This window comes from Aulonocara stuartgranti, assembly GCF_965226115.1.
Source record: "Aulonocara stuartgranti genome assembly, chromosome: 1".
In the NCBI taxonomy this organism is placed as follows: domain Eukaryota; kingdom Metazoa; phylum Chordata; class Actinopteri; order Cichliformes; family Cichlidae; genus Aulonocara; species Aulonocara stuartgranti.
In genome coordinates this window covers 21,224,222-21,244,458 of record NC_138939.1, presented here as the reverse complement: position 1 = coordinate 21,244,458, position 20,237 = coordinate 21,224,222, and the positions used below count along the sequence as shown (strand labels likewise).

The 20,237-nt window shown below is 39.0% G+C and overlaps 1 protein-coding gene and 1 long non-coding RNA gene across 2 annotated transcripts in view; both read right to left on the bottom strand.

Annotated features, from left to right (window-relative positions):
* Positions 1-20,237, bottom strand: part of LOC309691102 — a 248,062-nt gene that overhangs the window by 116,314 nt on the left and 111,511 nt on the right. The window lies entirely within an intron of this gene.
* Positions 15,426-20,237, bottom strand: part of lmo1 (LIM domain only 1) — a 29,270-nt gene continuing 24,458 nt past the window's right edge. Inside the window, exons 3-4 of the mRNA XM_082508547.1 lie at positions 17,443-17,568; positions 15,426-15,950 (exon numbers count right to left, since the gene is read on the bottom strand). Of these exons, the coding sequence (XP_082364673.1) occupies positions 15,845-15,950; positions 17,443-17,568 (232 nt within the window). The 3' untranslated portion in view covers positions 15,426-15,844. The remainder of the gene's footprint in view (positions 15,951-17,442; positions 17,569-20,237) is intronic.

Genomic DNA, 20,237 nt, shown 5'->3' with positions numbered 1-20,237 from the left:
ATATAACTTAGAGTAATGAACTCATTTTGCTGTTGTATGGAAATTTTGTCTCATTACAATAATTTTGCCTGATCCACTCGGCGGCCAATATTAAGAGTAAGGCCCTACAGTCATAGACTGGGTTATTATGCTATACATCACAAAGTGCATTAGGCTCATAAAACCTGTCAACAATGAGGTTGGAAAGTTTGCATGCAGCCCAGCAGGTTAATATATTTCCTCCAAAGACTGACTAGAAGTGTCCAATCTATTGCCACTTTACTCCAGATTCATGACCCATCACCGCTTTTTCACTCAGTACTTACCCTTCATCGTTTCCCATCAGATCAGCTACTCAGACTGTTGTAATTCCTATAATGGAGATTTGATATATATTTTTTAAAGATTAGGGGAAATATATTTGGTTACTAGAGAATAAGTGAAGATTTTTTTTATTTAAAAAAAGAGTGAAATTAAATCATGGTCCATCTTAAGCAATGTTTGGTTCGTTCATCCTCTAAGAGTCCCTAAAAAAGCCTTGATCCTGCATCTGGATGCTATACTGATGATTAAGCAGTTGTTTGTTTTTGTGAAAGCTTTTCTGCATCAAACCTAATGTATGTTTTGGAACACTTAAAATATTTAAGATTTAATATTTAATGCTCCTAGTGGCGGAGACACATTGTGAGGTTTAAATGACTACGGAAACACATGCATCCAGAACTTTCAAACAGCAATTCATTATCATTTTAACTACATCATTTCAGCGGTGAAAGCAACTCCTTATTGCATATTTCGAAGTTGTGTAGGAAATATGCATTCCATTTTCCTATAACTGACATCGCTTGATGGAAGTCGTGATTGCCCGCATGGTTGGCAAGTGAGTTGTAGTCACACTTATAAAGAACCAAAGTGGGGACAAAGATCAAACAACAGCGCATGGTAATTGTTTTGCAAACTGCATGTCAGCATGAATGTGTTGCGCTGAAAGAGCCTTGTTTGCACAGCACTTTGAGGCATCAAGTGCAGTTCTGAAAAGCTCGATGTTTTTCTTGAAGAGGGTAATCTTTTGTAACAATCAATTACGATACATTTCCCCCTTTGTCTAGGCACTAATAGCTCCTGTCTGAGCACATGGTGAGGCATGTCTAGTAAATATACACTGTTTTCCTTTTAAATGTCTTATAATATGCATGGGGAACACAGAAACACACTATGACAGAGGGATTGAGCATTAAAGCTGTAGAAGCAATTCAGCTGAGTTTCTCAGTCTAAGAAATGAGAATGGAGCAGTTTGTGGCTTTCCTCCCATTAGCCAGATTGAATTACTGTGTTTTACTTTTAAGGGCCATCTGTTCTGGTTTAATTCATATTTCTAAATCTGTCGTGTGTGTGTGTGTGTGTGTGTGTGTGTGTGTGTGTGTGTGTGTGTGTGTGTGTGTGTGTGTGTGTGTGTGTGTGTGTGTGTGTGTGTGACAGAGAGAGAGAGATGGGTGGTAACCAATTTTTTGCTGAAAATAAAATGAAGTCTTAAGACTATTGTGGAAATGTTGCAGTTTGCAAGCTTCTCAAGGCAGCTTTATTGGACAGTCTTTGCCATAAGCTGCTGCATGGTAATATGGCTGCATTGAAAACTACAATATCTGTAGTCAACAAATTACCCTTCTAAAAGATGTTAATTAAAAGACAGCCATCACATTTGCAATTCAGCACAGTGCACGGGAAGATTTGTCCCATTTTTCTCTCAGATACCAAAAGGATGCAGAGCTACATAGATACTCAAAGATAGATGGATGTGATGTTGCTGTATATTCAATTGCTTACAACCCTTTATTCTGACTTTTTCGGGAGCTTTTACTCCAAACCTCCTGATTTATTACTATACTAAAATACTTACAGTTGCACTAAAAAAAAACCCCAGTAAATTGCATGAAAATGGCCTTTTTCAATCTTTGAAGCCATGAGTTAAGAAAAAAAGATAATAATAATAATAATAATAATAATAATAATAAATTTTATTTATGAGCGCCTTTCAAGTCACCCAAGGACACTTTACAATAGGATAAAACACTTAGTAAAACAATGGCAGAATAAGAACAATAAAATACAAGCACAAGATAAAATGAACAAACAGTGGATTCACAGTGAATATGCAGATTTGAACAGATGAGTTTTGAGTTGGGATTTAAACTGGGGGAGAGAACCAATATTTCTTATTTCAGGGGGCAGAGAGTTCCACAGCCTGGGAGCAGAGCAGCTGAAAGCTCTGCTTCCCATGGTGGTGAGGCGGAAGGAAGGTACAGTAAGCTGGATAGAAGAAGAAGAACGAAGTGAACGGGCAGAACAAGTGGTGGTTAACAGGTCAGAAAGGTAAGGAGGAGCGAGGTTATGAATGGCCTTGAAGGTGAGCAGAAGAAGTTTGAAAATTATCCGGAATTTCACAGGGAGCCAGTGAAGTTCCTGAAGAACAGGGGTGATGTGCTGGTAGGAGGGGGTTCTGGTGATAATGCGAGCAGCAGAGTTCTGAACCAGTTGAAGCTTATGGAGGGATTTTTGGGGGAGACCATGCAGAAGAGAATTGCAGTAGTCAATACGGGAGGTAACAAGACTATGTACAAGAATGGACGTAGACTGGGTGGAAAGAGAAAGAAGCAATCTGTTAATGTTACGTAGATGGAAGTAGGCAGAACGGGTGAGATTATTGATGTGAGATTTATAGGAAAGTGAACTGTCTAGGATGACACCAAGGCTCTTAACCTGAGGAGAAGGGAAAACTGTGGAGTTATGATTAAGATTTAAGATGACATCCTCAAACAAATTACACATAAAAGTGATTACTAACGTGACATTTTGTAGTCAGTTTCACAATTTAAATAAATAGAAACACAGAGAAAGTTAAACATTGGAATCGGGGGTTCTGAATGAAGTGTCAAAGACAGCCTTAAAGACTGAACTATATTTGAAAGTGTGGACTAGAGATTTGTCTTCTCTTTGTTGCTGAAGTGTGCGGCATCATCAGTATATAAAGATTTAATTTACTCAGAATAAATCCTAAATGCCCCCTCTCCCTGCATGAACTCAAGTGACAGTAAATAAATAAACAAAACAAATGAATGCCATTAACTGAAGCCTTAACATAATGCTGTTGTCATGCATTTATATTGAATTTCAATATTTTACAATGGATTTTGTAATACATTATTGAACAAATTGATCAAAATTAATGTATATGTTTTTCACACCAGCTTTGCCTGTTGTACAACATCTGTTATCTGCATGATAACAGATGTTGTACATGTGCATGTGCACTCCTGTGTACAAATCAGCATCATCTTCTATCTCATTCTCGCTGGCAGGTTTGAGTATGATGTTTTGTGCCCTTCTCCTTTGTTGACAATCCATAACCATAAACCTAAACCAGTATCCAAAACTCTCAGTGTCTGTTGTAGATTCTAGACTGTAGATAAATTAGCAGACCATATCCACATATTGTGGATCTAACTGGCTGCTTCTTAAAGAGTTGACTGACAAGGAAGCGGACACCTGGGTAGTTGAGCTTTGCTGATAGATTTTGTTTCACAACAATCATTAAGAATTTGCTGTGATAAATCATTACTACTGTATGCCTTCGTACTTTATAGGAGTTAAAAGTTTGATCAATAGAAACGGTTTATCATGAAGGCTTATGCCATCAGCACGGTTGAAATCATTTTCATATTGTTACCTTGAATTCTTGGAGAGACAAACATGTTCAGATGTTGGAGTTTGTGCTTCACTTTGTAAAATGTATTTACTTTTTACTGAAAAATAAAGTCAGCATTAAGCACTTACAACTGCATCATGTCGAAAGGCCACGAAAGTTAGTAAATCCGCACAATGCAGCAAAAATAAATATGTTTACAGCGCGGTCCAATAAAGTGTCTGGTTGCTGTAGCTAACTGCGTCATAAGAGGCACGCTTTAGTGACAAGTGGGTGCTAACTAGGTTGCTAGCTGTTGGTTGGATCAGCAAAGTGAAGTCACTGAACTGGACCTTTGTGTGGTGTTTATGTAAATGTTTATAATGCAGTTATCTTACAAATAATCTGATTTGCAGTGTGGTCAGTTAGACAGAGAGACAGTGACTTGGAGGAATCTGTGTCTGTGCTACGCACCCATACAGTGTAAGCATATACCGTTCTGACTAAGCTTCCTAGCGTTAGTAGATTTTCATACCCTCTTGTTCAAATAGGGTTACTTCTGGCTCCAAAAGCAAGGTAGCAATGGCAATAATGCTGAAACTGATGCTTCAAACTGGTGGTAGGTGTTCTCTTTTTACTTATGTATAGCGTGCAAGCGAGACTGCATTAGCTAGCACTCAGGATGTATGTACTGCTGCACAAGAGAAATTTCCACTCTCCTATATGCACTTTGCTACTACTGTATGCAGGGGGTGCATGTTAATTTAGATTAACACTTAGAGATCTGTTTTAATTTAATTATTGCTCTCAGGCATTATCTGCCATGTCACATTCTTCCCTCTTTCCCTTTGAAATGCTGACATGAATCTGGGCCTGGAAGAGCCTCTAAAATGTTAGTGATCCCCTGTTCTGTTGCAAAGATGGAGGTGCATGGCTTGAGGGGACAAACCATTTCCCTGCCAGCCGAAAGACTCTCCAGAACAACCTCTTCACAGACCAGCAGGCCTTGCACTGTCACTGAGTCCTACGATTGAATTGAATGGTCCACAGATTACTCAATTATTTCTATATACCAGCCTTCCATGGCAGACTAAAGGCCTATTATTGGAGGTACTGAGACCATAGGAACTTATTACATGTGTGACCTTTTAAAGCCTTTCACCATGATGGATCTCAGGTGAGAATTTACTGGAATCAATTTTTATCTGAAAGCTCGATGCTTGCTCACCAGCCCTGCCCTGTGTGAAACATTCACTTTATAAAAAAAACAAAAAGCGGCAAAGGGAGAGACGGCCGCTCGACTGCTGGAAATGGGCAACATTTTAAAGCATCCCAAACGCTCGTGTGTCCTTTCCTCCCAAATTAAAGAGACTTTGAAATAGGGGGCTGGAGGAAGTGCTGGAGTATTGTGCTTAATCAAGGTAGAAATACAAAGACAGAGCCAGTTCCCCAAAGGTTCACATCAAAAGGTGCATCCCACTTTGTGAGCTATTTAATCAGTTAAAACACAGATGGCAGGCTGCCGCAATTAATTAATCATATATGAGGCATCCTGTACCTGCTAGCAGAAAGTATGTCAGTGCTACAGAGATCTCATTTGGATTTCATTGTAACTATGAGCCACCAGAATAATTGCTCTTTATGAGCAGGGCTAGCTTTGGAATTTGTTCTGGATATAATGTAAAAAAATGTGAACTTTCGCTACTGTCACTGAGGCAGAGTAAAGGGCCGCTGTTATTACTGACAGAATTCTTAGGAAGCCAAGTCTTTGCTTGTGAAGCCTCTTTTATGTTTCAGAAAGAAACATAAAAGGGTAAATAGCTATTTATTCTGGCTAAATTTATGAAAATGGCAACAAGCGTGGGTGAGACTGATGCAAATTTGCTGCAGGTGTGAACTTGATCTTTCTTGTTTCTCTCACTTTCCCAAAAAACTGGGGAAAAAAGCAAGAAGGGATAGAAACCTACACACACACACACACACACACACACACACACACACACACACACACACACACAGGTGCTAGGTCACATACGGAGATGCAAGAGATGTGTATGTCTGTAGGGTTAGAAAACCCTTAAAGTTTATTATACTTCTTCAGTGTGCTGTATATTTTAACTGCACCATGTACAGAGGGTAACAATGCCAGAGCTGCCCTAAATCAACAGTATTGGTAATTACCAAAATAATTTTCATCATTATGTTTCTGTAAACCCAGCAGTATGCACAAGCTCTTTAATCAAACAGATATTTTTAATGTTAAGATATAGATAACGATATCTTTATTATGAGTTTTCAATTTTACTGATCTACAAGAAAGCAGGAAAAATAGTACATTCTTGTTTTTTGATTAATGTGCCAAATTACAGTTATTTACTTGCATTCGTTTGCTTTATTAGTAGAATGTTATGCTTTATTAATTTTCTGACTTCTCAGAGAAGTCCAGTGTGCCTGCTTAAAAATGTTTGACAGATTTCTAAAATGTGTGTGTGTGTATGACAGGTGGTCTAATAAACGTTGTAAGCACTGTAACCAACAACATTAATAAATGATCATACTTCTAAAGAATGTCTCAGCAAATTGACCTCAATAACAAAAAAGAACAGTCTCAACCTCCTGTGAAGACCACCGGGTTTAGCTGCTTAACAAGCAGATATATCCTGATGTATTTACTTTGAGGCAATATACTGTATATCTCAGACGACTGGGAAATCTACTTTGCTATCACTCATTTATCTTGTAGCCTGTCCAGAGTTTCATTAACAACTACAAATCTGTGTTTGCTGATGGATTAAACAGTAACAGAACTACAACAGATAATAGTTATTAAAACAACCATGTACGATGGACTAAAATGTAGCATTGAGGCAGACAGCCTGTAGAGCAGGATATTATACTTAGTTGTGCTAAATATAAGATCCAAACCAATAAAATCTCTCCAATAAAAGCCTTAATTTGACTGAAAAGTTCAAGGCCTGGTATGTATCCCTATAAAGTTTTTGATTATAATACAATCTATTCAATTGTAAAGTTACATAATGTCACTATTCATTGAATTCAACATTTGTTTAATATGCAAAAACTTGGAAAGAGAAATACATTTAATGCTACAAGGTCACGGTTTAGCTGCCTGGTATGTTATAGAGGATATCATACATAACTTGATACTGTGGACTGATTTGTAGGATTAAAATAGCAAGTTCAGAGTGTGACACACAGGACCTCGTCATCTATGTCTACATAGGATCTATCTACATGTCTGCATAGGATCTGGGGCACAGTATTGATTGCAAGAAGGGGTTAAATTGGGATTTGGTGGGTGGGGGAACCTGGAGATCAGATGCACTATTGCACTTTGGGGGAAAGAATTACTTAGAAAGGAGTGACATAATAATTTGTTTTGTTAGCTCCAGTAGATTTTTCTTTGTGTACAGACTGGGATCAACTGATCTGTGGCACTGCTACTCTGATATCTACTGCTCTTTGTGGATGTAGCCAACCAAATTCAAGAAGATAAAAGCAGTGAACTATATGGTCAATTTCCAAACTGTAAACACTATATAGCTAGCATAAAAGGTAGAATTAATTGAATATTAGTAAATATAATCAGCAATGAATCAAGCAATCAATCTAATAACCCAAAATATGAATTGAAATATAAATTGTAGCCCAGTAACGGTAACCCAAATGCAAATAGTCCAACATAGTGAAAAACTGTAAACTTCATCACAACACTGCATACTAACCAGTGTAGTCTGCACTAAACTGGTATTTCCATGCAACATTTGAATAACACCGAATTAGTATACTTCAATTTGTTTTGCAAGATATCTCACAAAAACATAATAAATCAAAACATCAGGTACAGAGGAGGAAATAATTATTTGATCCCCTGCTAAATTTGTATGTTTGCTCACTTACAAAGAAATGAGCATGCTCAGATTTTTATGATAGTTTCATTTTAATTCAGAGAGACAGAATATTACCCAATCCAGAACAAACACTTTGCATAAAAGTAATAAACTGGATTTGCATGTCACTGAGTGAAAGAAGTATGTGATCCCCTACAACCTAGCCAGAAATTTGGCTCCCACAGTTTGGCTGTGTGCCTCGAGGAAAACACTGCCTTAGTCTAGAGTGTGGATATGGGTATTACTTTTATTTTTATTGCACTAAAGGACAAGAGTGCGATGTTAAGGTGGAAACTCAAGACAGAAACATCTATGTTATGCTGCTAACAGAACTTCAGCTCTTTGCAAGCATTTGCACAAACAGCATGCTAACGCTAAGCTAACAAAGAGCCCAGAGCTATTTAAAAGTTTAGTCAATTATGACCTGAACTTCAACTTTCACAGGTAACAAAAGCAGTGATGAGCAGTCAGGCTGCAGCCTCTGTTTCTTCCTGTTCATGTTCTAAAGTAAAATCACCGTGGCGATCGCTTTAAAATCTCTTTGTGCTGGTTTTCATTGTTGCTTTTTTCCTGTCGGCTTTGTGTTCATAGCTAAGTACTAAGAAAGATCATATGCGTGTTCTCATTAGGACAGGGATTGTGTTGGTGTGTGTGTCTGTCTATACAGATAAATGGTAATTATGAGACAAAAGGTCATTTTACAGAGAAAGGCAAAAGTAATATAACAGGTAGTGTAACAAATTACTTCCTCCTGAGAGTAATTAAGTAATGTACTGCAGTACCTTTAAGTATTCTGTGTAATATATGCGTAATACAAGTGGCTTTTTTCGAGTAATGACCACTGATCAAAATATATGCACAGACATTTGACCACACAGCATGCAGTTCATTTGCATGAATGTAATTTCTTTGACAAACATGCTTAGAGATGGTGGTGACTCTTAAAGCAGAGCCAGTGAAAACTCAAATCAATAAGGGGTCAAAGCAATAAGTGCAATCGATGACGGAATAGGAATCGCTAAATTCCCATCAGTCCCTACTTACATGTATGATTAAAATGTGCAATATATAAAATGTAACTTTCCTCCTTTGTTACATCTATCAGTGTCACATAAATGTTTTTTGTCATCCTGAGAAATACAGCAGACGTACCTTTCGCCAAGAGACACATTTTGTGAAAAAATGTGAAGAAACAGTTCAGGATTTTGCACTTGAAACCACCTGATACTTAATGTTACTGATGTTATGCTCACTCCACAGCTAGCTACATGTAAAATACTGCAACTACGTCTGCACCATGAACGCATCGCAGGGATGAGAAGAAAAAAGATGTATTGAGGGTGTAAGCGGGCCTTGGGATGTCATTATTTTCTTATTACTGAGCAAGTATCTCCACGCTGTCACTGGATGTAGCGCCAGGCTGCAGCACCCGAAAAATTAGCTCATTTAATAGTAACCTGCCTATCAGATTTAATTACTCATCACCTGAAGGTGCTGGAATGCTGTTCTGGATCACTCAGGCTCACTTTAACCCGTCATTGTAGGATTGCCCACATTTTGGATGTCCAGGAGGCATGTTGTGTTTAAAACAGGAGAAAATAGAGGAAAGCAGATGACTGAAAAATGCTTCTGAAATGCTTTCTGCTTAAAGACACTGTTAGAGATTCTGAAAGAGCTGGTAAGAAGTCACTTTGTTGCACTTGTTCTGATTTAGCATTTTATGATTAAAATGTGCTGTTGGGGAAACGTGCAGTAATCCAACAAAATTGAACATTATTTTGTAACATTACAGTGAGGACTGAAAAATATTGGAAGTATTAAAGATCTGTGTTAGGACTTGGTTGAATTTTGGAGTGTTTTCTGTCGTAGCATGGAGTTATATAAATTCAAAAAGCCAAATATGATGAAGTGAAAACTGAAAGGACTCTGAGGGCTGACAGCAAAGATCGAAAAAACCACTGGGGTGAAGGCAGCCTTATACGAGCCTGTGCTAGTATTAAGTTAACTCTGGATGTGTCAGTATTGAACTGCATTGTACATAATAATGAAACCATGAAAAGGACCACCGAGCATATGGTTTGTGCATTTGTGAAGTAGCGTTACACCATCGAACTGATGCATTCGGAGCTTAAACACAGTACAAACTACTCCCCGTGATTTTATTTGCTCACTCACTATGTAAATACACATAGCAATGCAGTGATCTCTCAGCTTTTTTTTTTGGACATTTTATACATGAAGTGTTTCCATCCAATCCCAAGTGCACTATCCTTGGGGGTGTAAAGAGACAGCATCACATCAGAGATAATAAAAATAATATACTGTATATGTCTTCTCTGGATCATCCATACTCAACAAGGTGATGCGCACGCTCGCTATTCTTTATGAGAGAAGAAAATTGCACATGTAATAAAATCCAATTTTATATTTTATTCTGAGAACTACAATAAACACAAAACAAGCAGTAAATAAGCTTTTCAAAAAGCTGATTACCAAAGCAATTTATTGCCAAGTCCAGGACTGTGTTAAAGCAAAGCAGCACTGGAAAGTGGAGGGACCCACATTCCAAATCTTCTCTCCCTCAAGCTCTTTGCTTGCCACGTTATTAGCTGGGCTGCTTGCTGAGGAGCCAATCTGATCAACTTATTTTACTATACAATGTCCCAGCTCCCGCTGAAAGCAGTTAAAAATTGCTTGTGATTGAGGTCATCTTTGCATCCATTACAGTGGTAAACACTATGTCTTTGACTGAGGACATTTCCAGTCTAAGAGTTAGCTTTTCTGCAACAAAGAGACGGAGCTTAGTGGCAAGAAGTGTAACAATATTTTTATGTTTTCGAAGAGCAGATCAATCTATAAAGTGTTTATTCGTGGACCGCATGTTCTCGAGCTGAATTTTGGTTTTTTTGTCACGAAATAGATTTTACTACAGTGTACAATATAAGGTGTCATGTCAGGCATGTTATGAAACTGTCGACTCAAATGACCATTTTACCCTTCCCATGTTAGTTACACTTTTTGTTCTGAGTCACTGATAAAACATAGTGTTAATGTGAAAAATGCTTCAGGGATTTTGTCGGCTGTATTGTATTGCAGATATCTGAAATTAGCTCTAACTTTAGGTGGGGATGATTGAGGAATGAGCAAAAAGTAAAAAGTCTGCATAATATTTTTGAATATAAATTGAGGCTGTGATGGCAGGAGAAAATGCTATGTGGGGATTATTCACAGTTATATAATGTTAGGAAGAAAACCAGGCGCTTCTCATTTTGGTCACTTATCCCTCATTGTAAAGGTCTGTATATTTCATTGCTGGTGCAGCAGCTTAGGGGATACATTTCAAAGCAGCAAATAAAAATTGGCTAAACTTCCAAAATTAGCACTTCAAAGTCAAACATGATTTGCAGCGAGGGAAGGGGTGGAAGCAGTGTGACTGTGAAAGTGTGTTTGTAAAAAGCTAACTCAGTGTGTGTGCGTTTGAGTGTGTGTGTGTGTGTGTGGCAGAGCTGATGTGCAGAGTTCAACATTAGGCCTTAGAACCAATTTCTAGGCAAATTGGTTTCATTTAAGAATGAGATCAGAGTAAGCAAACCTCTTTCAGGGCAAGTTCATGCATCTGTAGCCATTTATTTCAGTTTTATATGCATTGCTTGGCACAGGCTGTTTGTAGGTAGAATATGCATAATCTTAGCCATGGGCACCATGCTATAGTTAACATGTGCACATTTACCTGTTATTACCATGAATTTAAATAGTTTCTTCCATTTTTATTGCATTCTGTCACAAAGAGCTTCAGCAGTAATTTAGCATTTTGTTTTCTATATTCCTTCCAGCACTGCTGTGGAATCAGTGCTAATCAAAGCCACTTGTAACTAATTGCCCTCTTCAGTCTCTTGCATATAGCAAAAAGCAGGCCTATTAGGCAGCAATGGAACATATGCTGAAATTTTAGAGTAGCTTTGAAAATCTGTTTATTTGCAAGGGGAATAACAGTCACTTGACCACAATTAGCTTCTCTGTACATATCCTTTCATGTAAAAGATTAAGTGTACCCCGTAGAAATTATACACAAATACACACACAGACCTATAAATTTGGACAAGGACAGATTTAATCCATTTAAAAGTGCATGCACATAAAGGTGAGCTTCAGAAACATAACAATTTACATTTTTCTGTCATCTCCATAATTCGAGTTAATAAAAGACATCAGTCACAGGGAAAACTATGTACACCTCTACATTTATCACATCTTCACATCAATACGATTAGATCACGGGGCTCCAAATGAGATGCTGATAACTACAACATGCCCCAGCCACACAAGCCGCACAAGACAACCACCATAGAAAAATGTGGATTCTTCTTTTAACCGGTTGGCTATCGACTACAGTCGGTTGCTAGGTACAATGGGTTTCAAAAACCTGCCTGTGTCAGATTCACTGCAGTCCCCCATAGTTTGCATGAAAGACGTTGACTTCTCTGCAGACACCTGCAGCTTCTCACCTCGCGGTGGTGAATCTGTAAAAAGTGCAATGCAAAATGGAAATGCTGCACCTTTTGAAATTAAAGGCATCCACTGTCACCAAAGCAATAACACTTTAAGGTTTTTACTGCAGCACCGCCAACCTCCAGCAAACTCAATCTCCACTTTCTAACCAGTTGGGAAATCTACCTTTTTCTCCCAGTGGCTGGAGGATGCCAGGGAGTGGCTGAACAGTCTCAAGGCCTGTGCAACTGAGGTCTAAATAAGTGACAGGTGTAACCCATATCATTTGAAAATTCTCATATCTGAGATATTGTGTTCTCTGTAATATTGAAGTATGCAGTGTCATCAAGCCAAGCCGGTCTTTGAGGCCTTCAGAATAAAAAAGGCTGTGGATGCCCACAAATCTGGCAGGGGATTTAAAAAGATCTGCAACTTATTGAAATAAGTCCAACCTGCCCCCACGTGGTCCAGAATAATTAAAAATGATGGCATTGTCGTGCATGTTTATTAAATATTTTGGGAGATAAATGTGAACATTTTGGTAAAAGAAAGAATGAAAAAGAAAGAAAGGAACAAGGTCTGTTAGTGCATAGATGCTAAGGTTGTGATTCATGTCCAGTGCATCCTGTAATTTCACTGCTTTATAACACCGATCTTTCTCTAAGCCTGAACACTGTGCTAAGATGAAAAGGTTTGGTCCTGGATGTTACAAAACTTGTAACATTGTATAGCTGTATAGTTGAGTCATAACAATAAAAAAAAAAAACCTCCTCTAATTAGCTGTCCTGTTGGGGTCACTACATACAATGCCTTTTGTGTTATGAGCATGTTCCCTTGATCTGTGAAGAAGCCCCATGTAAGATCCACAAACTTGGTCTTCCACTGAGAAAGGAGTATTTTGTTAGATGGAAATGAACAGAACTGTTCAGATAATGATTATAATTCCCCATATGGCCGTAATGAGGTTGATTCCTCGCCAAGAGTTGGGCAACACACTAATTTATATAATACACTGGCAAGAGGTTACTTTTAATATACCTGAAATAATCAAAATGCATAGCCTATTATCACTTCCTTCAAGAAAACTCTCAACCATAAAATTAAATTCAGTGTAATTAGAATTGTTGCTGATGGATCCAAAATAAAACACAGAGTTACTAGTTTCACTTAGATTTTTTTGGCAGCCTTTCCACTTATCTGCTCTCCGTGTGGTTTTTCTATTCTACGTGCACCCTTTATGACCACGCTCTGCTGACAGCTGTCCCTATGTCAATATGAATGCCTGTCAAGAGAGATTATACATCACATGAGTCGAGGCAGATAATGAGCAAGAGGGAAGGGCACTTTTTAACACCCCCTCGTGTGCAACATATGACACCAGCCAAGCTAATTAAGCAGATGCCATAATGCAGTAATCAGGAACACAGAGGAGGTTTGAGAATTCACAAAGTTGAGTCATAACAGAGCAACATTTGGTGCTTAAGAACTTCTCCACCAACACAAGCAGATGGGAATGCCAAGCTGCAGTGCGTGTGTATTTATGTGTGTGACTATGCCTGTTTGTGCACCGTGTTTTGCAATTATCGATGTGTATGTTTCGTAATAATATCTGTGTGCATGTGTTTTTATTACATAGATAGATAGACTGTGTACGTGCATGCATGCCAGTGCACACATAGCTGAATCGGCACGTTCCTATTACCTTTCAGTCGGGGACAGTGTTACTTGGTGAGGTTTTTTTTTTTCCTCATTATTTTTCAGCAAAATGAGCAATCAGCCACATTGCAAAGAGCCTGATTGTTTCCCCCTGTAAATCAATCCAAGAATTGCAATTAAAATGTTCTCTTATGTGGTATAATTGATGCCTACCTAATCCTTTATTTGCACACCTGCCGGTGAGTCTAAATTTTTAATGAATTTCTAATTAATGCTCTTTGCACACTTGATTTATGTGTTAGCAAATTATAATGATGTTCTGTGTCCTGCTGGTAGGAGAGTTCTTCGCAGATTGGCGAGCCTCGGTGGAAATCTGAAGTTTGTTGGACACACTGTTGAATGAATAAGAGTTAATACACACATGGAGATTAGTCGTATTAACCCCAAGAGCATTCATGTATTCGTCATCTGAGACACATTTAGCGACATATATACGTCGTGGCCTGTTTCTTTGGAATTGCGCGGTTCTCAAAAGGCCAAACATACATGAACGTAAATGCAGCTATTTATGTTTCTCTCACACAGAGATAAACTGGTGACAGAAACTCTCCCACTAAATCGAAGGCAGCATTAGGTGGTTTTAATTCTCAGGGTCTTCCACGACACACGTGAAGTCTGGTAATGTGAGTGAAATTAAGGCCAATGAGGCCCGTCCAAACCGATGTGCAACAATACTTCTTACTGACCTTGGATGGAAATGAAATGGATGATGAGCCATGAATTTTTAAAAACTGCTTTGCAGTGTGTAAAAATGTGGCTGTTTCAGTTTCGCTGGGTGTAACATCACATAAATGTTGAGATTTATTTTGTAATTATAGCTTGTTACTGCTAGTAACTGTGTAGTAACAACAAGAAACTATGACTACTATTTAACTTTCAGCCTTAATGTATTAAAAACAAATCCATGGTAATCAGTGTTCCTGCACATAGTCTTTTGCTGTGTGCAGGAACACTGCAGTTAATATATGCTTAACGCCTTTCCCCCTCCTTTAATTTAAAGATTAATGTGTACAAATACATGTAATAAGCAAAGCCACTGAAGTGGATTATCACTTGATGGAGTGGCTGCAAATCTTGACAGCTCGACCAGAGTTGGTATATCTGATATAACCTCATCAGATAAACAGACAGTGTCACACATCTCCATTAACAGTCTTCTGGGGAAAGTACCCTTTAATACAGCTCTGCACTTGTGTAGCTGATGAGTTTGAATGAGCTCAAACTCAATGAGCATTTATTTTCTCTCTAATTTATTTGCTGTTGCATTTCATTTCCAGGCCAATTCACCCTCATAATCAGATGGCAATTAGTGAAGCATGAATCACACAGAGCAGCTCAGCTTATCTCAGCCCCCTTTCATGACACCTGCACGCTCACAACAACACGGTTTTGGAGAAGCATTCTTTTATTCCAAATAAAATCTTATTTAGTTCATTTTAAACAGCATTTCTAATTCCATCAGAACTCTGCAAAATGTAATAAAACTTGTTTCGTTGCATCATGTTTTAAAGAGGACTTCAAATATTTTTTTTTTCTCGCCTGCAGGGCTCTTTACAGCATTGCAGTTTTCTGATACATGATTACATATCAACACGTGGGCCAACTCCTTCCAACAACAACTTTGGTTTTTGGTAAGAGAAAAAAAAAATCTCACTATGAACATTTAAGAATCTTTAATTCACACTAGTAATAAAATTGCATTACATTTCATAAAATAAATGTTCCAGTTTATATATACAGAGAAAACAGACTGTACATACCCTCTAGTGAACCATTTCTTAAAGAAAAAGAAAACAAACCTGAAACAAATTTCACAAAACATACAAGCAATACAGTGCTCAGCTAAGCAGGCACAACTGTACATCAAAATTTGTAACTGCTCAGTGTTGAGGGGGGGATGTGGGAGGGGCAAAAAGTTTAACATTTACAATAGAGTCCTTAGGGACTGATAAAGGGGTCTTAAAAAGTATTGCAGGCAAGCAGACAGACGCTTGTCTTTTTTCCAAGTGCAGCGGAACATCCATCTCGTGTGTAACGTGTGGAGCCGGCTGTTGCTGCCGTCGGGGTCCAACTATTGGACCTGTGTCTCAAAGCTCCCATTCAGCTGACCTTCCTCATAGTCCATTTGACACAAAATCATGTTGTTTTTTAGGAAAAACTTGTCCCCGACGCAAAACCTGTTGGCACACAAAAACAAAAGGCGAAAAAAAAAAAACATTGTCAAAAACAAAACGAAAACAAAAAGATGATTAATGCTGGCATCACGACAAAGTGGTGTGTGTTTGTTGACTGGTTGACTCTGCTCTGGCAGTGAAAACGCTGCGTTTAGGATCAGCAGGTACTGATGATTCTGTTTGATCGCACCCATTTGGCTCGAGACATTTTACCTCATGCGCCGAGACCGCGGCTCGCCAGATTCAGAGTCTGTTTTGATGGCCATCGTAAAATGTGTGGTTTCAAATAAAAGTAGATTAAAACCCTAAACAGTTTCGAATCAAACAGACACAGGCGCTGGCACCCAATGAAAAGCAGGTCAGCTCTCCTTGGCCTGGCAAAAGCGGCGGTGGCGCCGCAAGAGTTTCCAAGGAAACTCTGCCACGGGGTTAGCTTTTCACACACCAGTTTAGTTCCGGTGCTCGAAAACATTTTTCCTCCAAAGTCTCACAGTCAGTTGGAGAGGGAAAAATAACTCATAGCAGCCTGCCCCACTGATGTTCTTCTGTGTGCTGCTGTTTGTTTGTGTGACACAGTGGACACAGCTCCATAATGTGACTGAAGGGGAGTGAAGATAAGAATACAGCTGAAAATGGCTTGGCTTTAGTAATGTGCCAGGCTGGTAACACAGTAAATAAAGCTGGTAACGGTCACAGCCGTGGCAATACTGTGCCAGATGAGACCTGGCTTTGTGTCTGCCAGCTGAGAAAAGAGACTGCAGTCATAATTCCCTTACAGCAGGTGTTCACTATGGTAACTGAATCTGGTCTGCAGAAGGTTAATGGGCTTGTGCTGTGTGGAGGAACAGGGTCACAGCACCCCTGACAAGCATGCAAAGGACGTTCTGCTTTCAGAGAGGTGCCATTACTGACAGTATATTAATGGGAAAAAGCAATATTTGGCTATGTCATATTCTGTGTACATCATACCATACAGTAGGCTTTGTGCTTGCTCCAATTCTATAATAGTTCCTATCCCTTAGGAAAACGCCATTTCACACCTGTGTCTATTCTCTTTTGTGCAACAGCACAAATCTGGAGGACGTCTTTTTTTTTTTTTTTTTGTGGCTCCTTTGCCTCCTCGGACAAATGAGAACAAAAGCTAATTTTACATCCCATTGGCTTAAAAGATTTACAGATCTAGCCACAAACAAGGACAAAGTGCTGGCAGCGTGACATAATAGAAAATAATTAGCAGGGCATTACAAATGCAATGCAACCTTGATTCTTGCAACACAAGCCAACCACAATTTACTCCCCCCACCACCAATTATAAACTGTGGTCTGCAATAATGGAATGAAATATAAAATTTCTTTTCCACCTGAGATTATTTTTTAAGAGCCTCGAATATTTAAGCCACTGGCCATTTTAACGCCCTATTTTTTTGTGTGTGTGTGTGTGTGTGTTTTTCTTAAATATGCAATGTTGTTGTGCAGTTATGACCCCCATTCTTACCTCTGGTTACAAAGCTGACAGGCAAAACAGTCCAAATGGTAAACATTATCTCTGGCTCTCATCACCATTTCAAAGGCTGGGATCAGTTTACTGCAGGCTGCACAGTTCCCCGTTGTACCAAAGAGCCTGAAAGACAGAGCGCACAGACAGAGATTAACCCACCTTCTCTTTACCTAGATGCAGTAAAGAGAGCAAACAAACACGTAGCAAAATGACAGCAAGAAATGTAAAAGAAAGAAGTTCAATAAAAACAGGGGCTTTCACAGGAAAAAGGGAGTGAAAATCGAATTGAAGGCAAAAATCTTTCTTGGCATCCAGTTGGTATATTTGTTAATGAGAGTTACAAACATAGATCTTAATTCTTGGCTAATGATCTAATTATAATGATCACATGGTTTTAATCTCCTTCTTCAAAGAATTTCCCTCTCGCACACTGCAAAAGCAACGAAAACAGGTCTGAGGCAAACCATTTGAACTGCTGAAAGTTTTCTTCTTTCAAAACAAAACTACCTAATGAGTCTGTCTTCAACCAAATCCAGCTGGATTTTTTTTGCACATGAGGCTACACTCTATAATGTAGTCATAAGTTCAAAAAGATTTCTGTTACAAGGATTCAGGCTCAAACCCTCGCTCTCTCGCTTTTCTCCGTCTTCCTCTTTCATTCAGAGAAGAACCTGAGACAGTGATGGTAGATGCAACCTTGAGGAGTTAACTAAATGTTTTACAGTGAACAGACTCACTGCTCAAACCTCACTGCGGCTTGTTTGGGCTTATTAGATAGGAGCCAAATGATAAAGGTCACAAACACAGCAAGGAGGCACTGGTGTAGATCTCCTCAAAGCCAAAAAAAAAAAAAAAAGGAACCTCAAATGCTTTCCCCAGTCAGATTTACATTTTCATTTTCCAAGCGCCTGCCCCTATGTTTAATTTGGAGATTCTGAAGCACAGATAGATTTATATATTCTGCAGCAGGAAAAGGACCGCTTCACAGCTTTGCAAGAGGGGATAAGGCAACAGCAGATTGTCATTCCAACAGTATGTTAAACACTTTTCCCCCCCAAACTTGTAGAGCTCAGACAGAGGAGTCCCCATGTTGATATTCTGCCTCGTTTATGCGAGTCCCATTCAGTTGCTTTCACCTTGTTAAAGAAAATGTCTATCCAGCAGCTCTGCTTCTAATTAGGGGCCACTGCCCCAGAGGAGCAGGAAAGACAGAAACAGAGGGAGAAAGGTTGTTATGTTCCATGAGAGGGATTCACAGGGTGTTAAACTGAAACATTGTTACAACTGGTTACTGTTTCAGTAACAAAAAGGAAAAAAAAATACTGAATGTTCTCATACAGTAGACATCTGCCACCCACGGGGTGCTCTGTAACTCAAAGAATGTTTTTCCCCCCCCCCTCTTTAGAGAGACACAAAGACTTATCCAAACAGCTTTAAAAAATTGCAATCTCACACATTCAGTATTGATCTGAAAACAGAGCAAATACCAGTGCTACAGAACCTGACCTTGTTATCACACTATTCCAGCATTCATATTACAAGACATGAGTGAGTTTGTGTGGACAAAGCACAAGTATTGGCAACCGTGAACTGTTGAGTTTCCAGCTTATAAATGAACCCCTTTTCTCTCTCTCTTTTTTTTTTTTTTAACCTGGATGGAAAAAAAGAGAAAACTCCAGAGCACCCAGAGTCATCATGACATTCAGAGACTCTTCCATGTAGTGAGCAGGTCATAGTGATGTCCTTTCTCTCCCTCAGGGAACCTAAGCTATAAAAGAGCCTAGAGAACCCTTGGTCATGTACAGCAATTGACATGCACACACCTATAGCAGCCAGAAGGATTATTCTAACCCATCTCCATTACACCCTGCTGGGCTGCAGACATGGTGCTCAGTTGATACATACAGGTTGTGAAAACGCCTGGTGGGGAAGCCCAGCTTGCTCCTGACACCAAGTTCCGCCTTCAGTCAGAGCAGCGTGTCACATCTGTGGCTACTTTTTACTTTGCGGCTACATCTATACTCTCCACAAACCAGTAATTCAAATAGTGTGGGTATAACCTCTTTTCCACTCTATTATGAGGGTTATTTGAGCTCGTCGTTGGATACGAAACATTTACAACATAAAGCCTGCAGAACCTGGTAAACACCCACGTCTTTCAAACTCCACAGTGAGAAAGTATTCTGCTAATGGCACCAAAAAGGGGTTAGAGGCCTTCAGTATGGGAGGACGGTAACGGCTCTCATAACCGGTCTGTCTTAAGCGTCTTAATAGTCTTTCGTGCTAACCTGATTTCCTTATCAGCTTTGTGATTTGAAATCGCAGGCAGATATTTGGCACAGAGAAGTTGGAGTGCAAAAAAGTGCTCTCGGTAATCGCTGTGTCCCACTCATACTGTTCTTCAGCCAACAGCTGACGTGTCTGGGTTATAATGTGGCATCAACATATGGCTTAATTGAGCCCCTTGTGCTAAAAGGAGATTACAGGCTGAGTGAACTGTTCAGCACACATTATACTCTTTTCTTCCTGCTCCTATGAAACTAAAAGGCAGTCAGAGAGAAACACCACTGTAGCAGAGCATCCTAAGTAATGAGTTTCATACTAAAATGCAATGTTAGCCAACAGATCCCAACATATTAGCACAAAAATGAAGACGCAAGCTATTCAGAGTCACCTTTAACTTGTACTTAAGTATAGATTGTGTGTGATCAAGGACTCTGCAATTATACACAACATGTGTACTACAACATATATAAAACTGCATTAATTTTAACCGTCATTTTTTATAAACT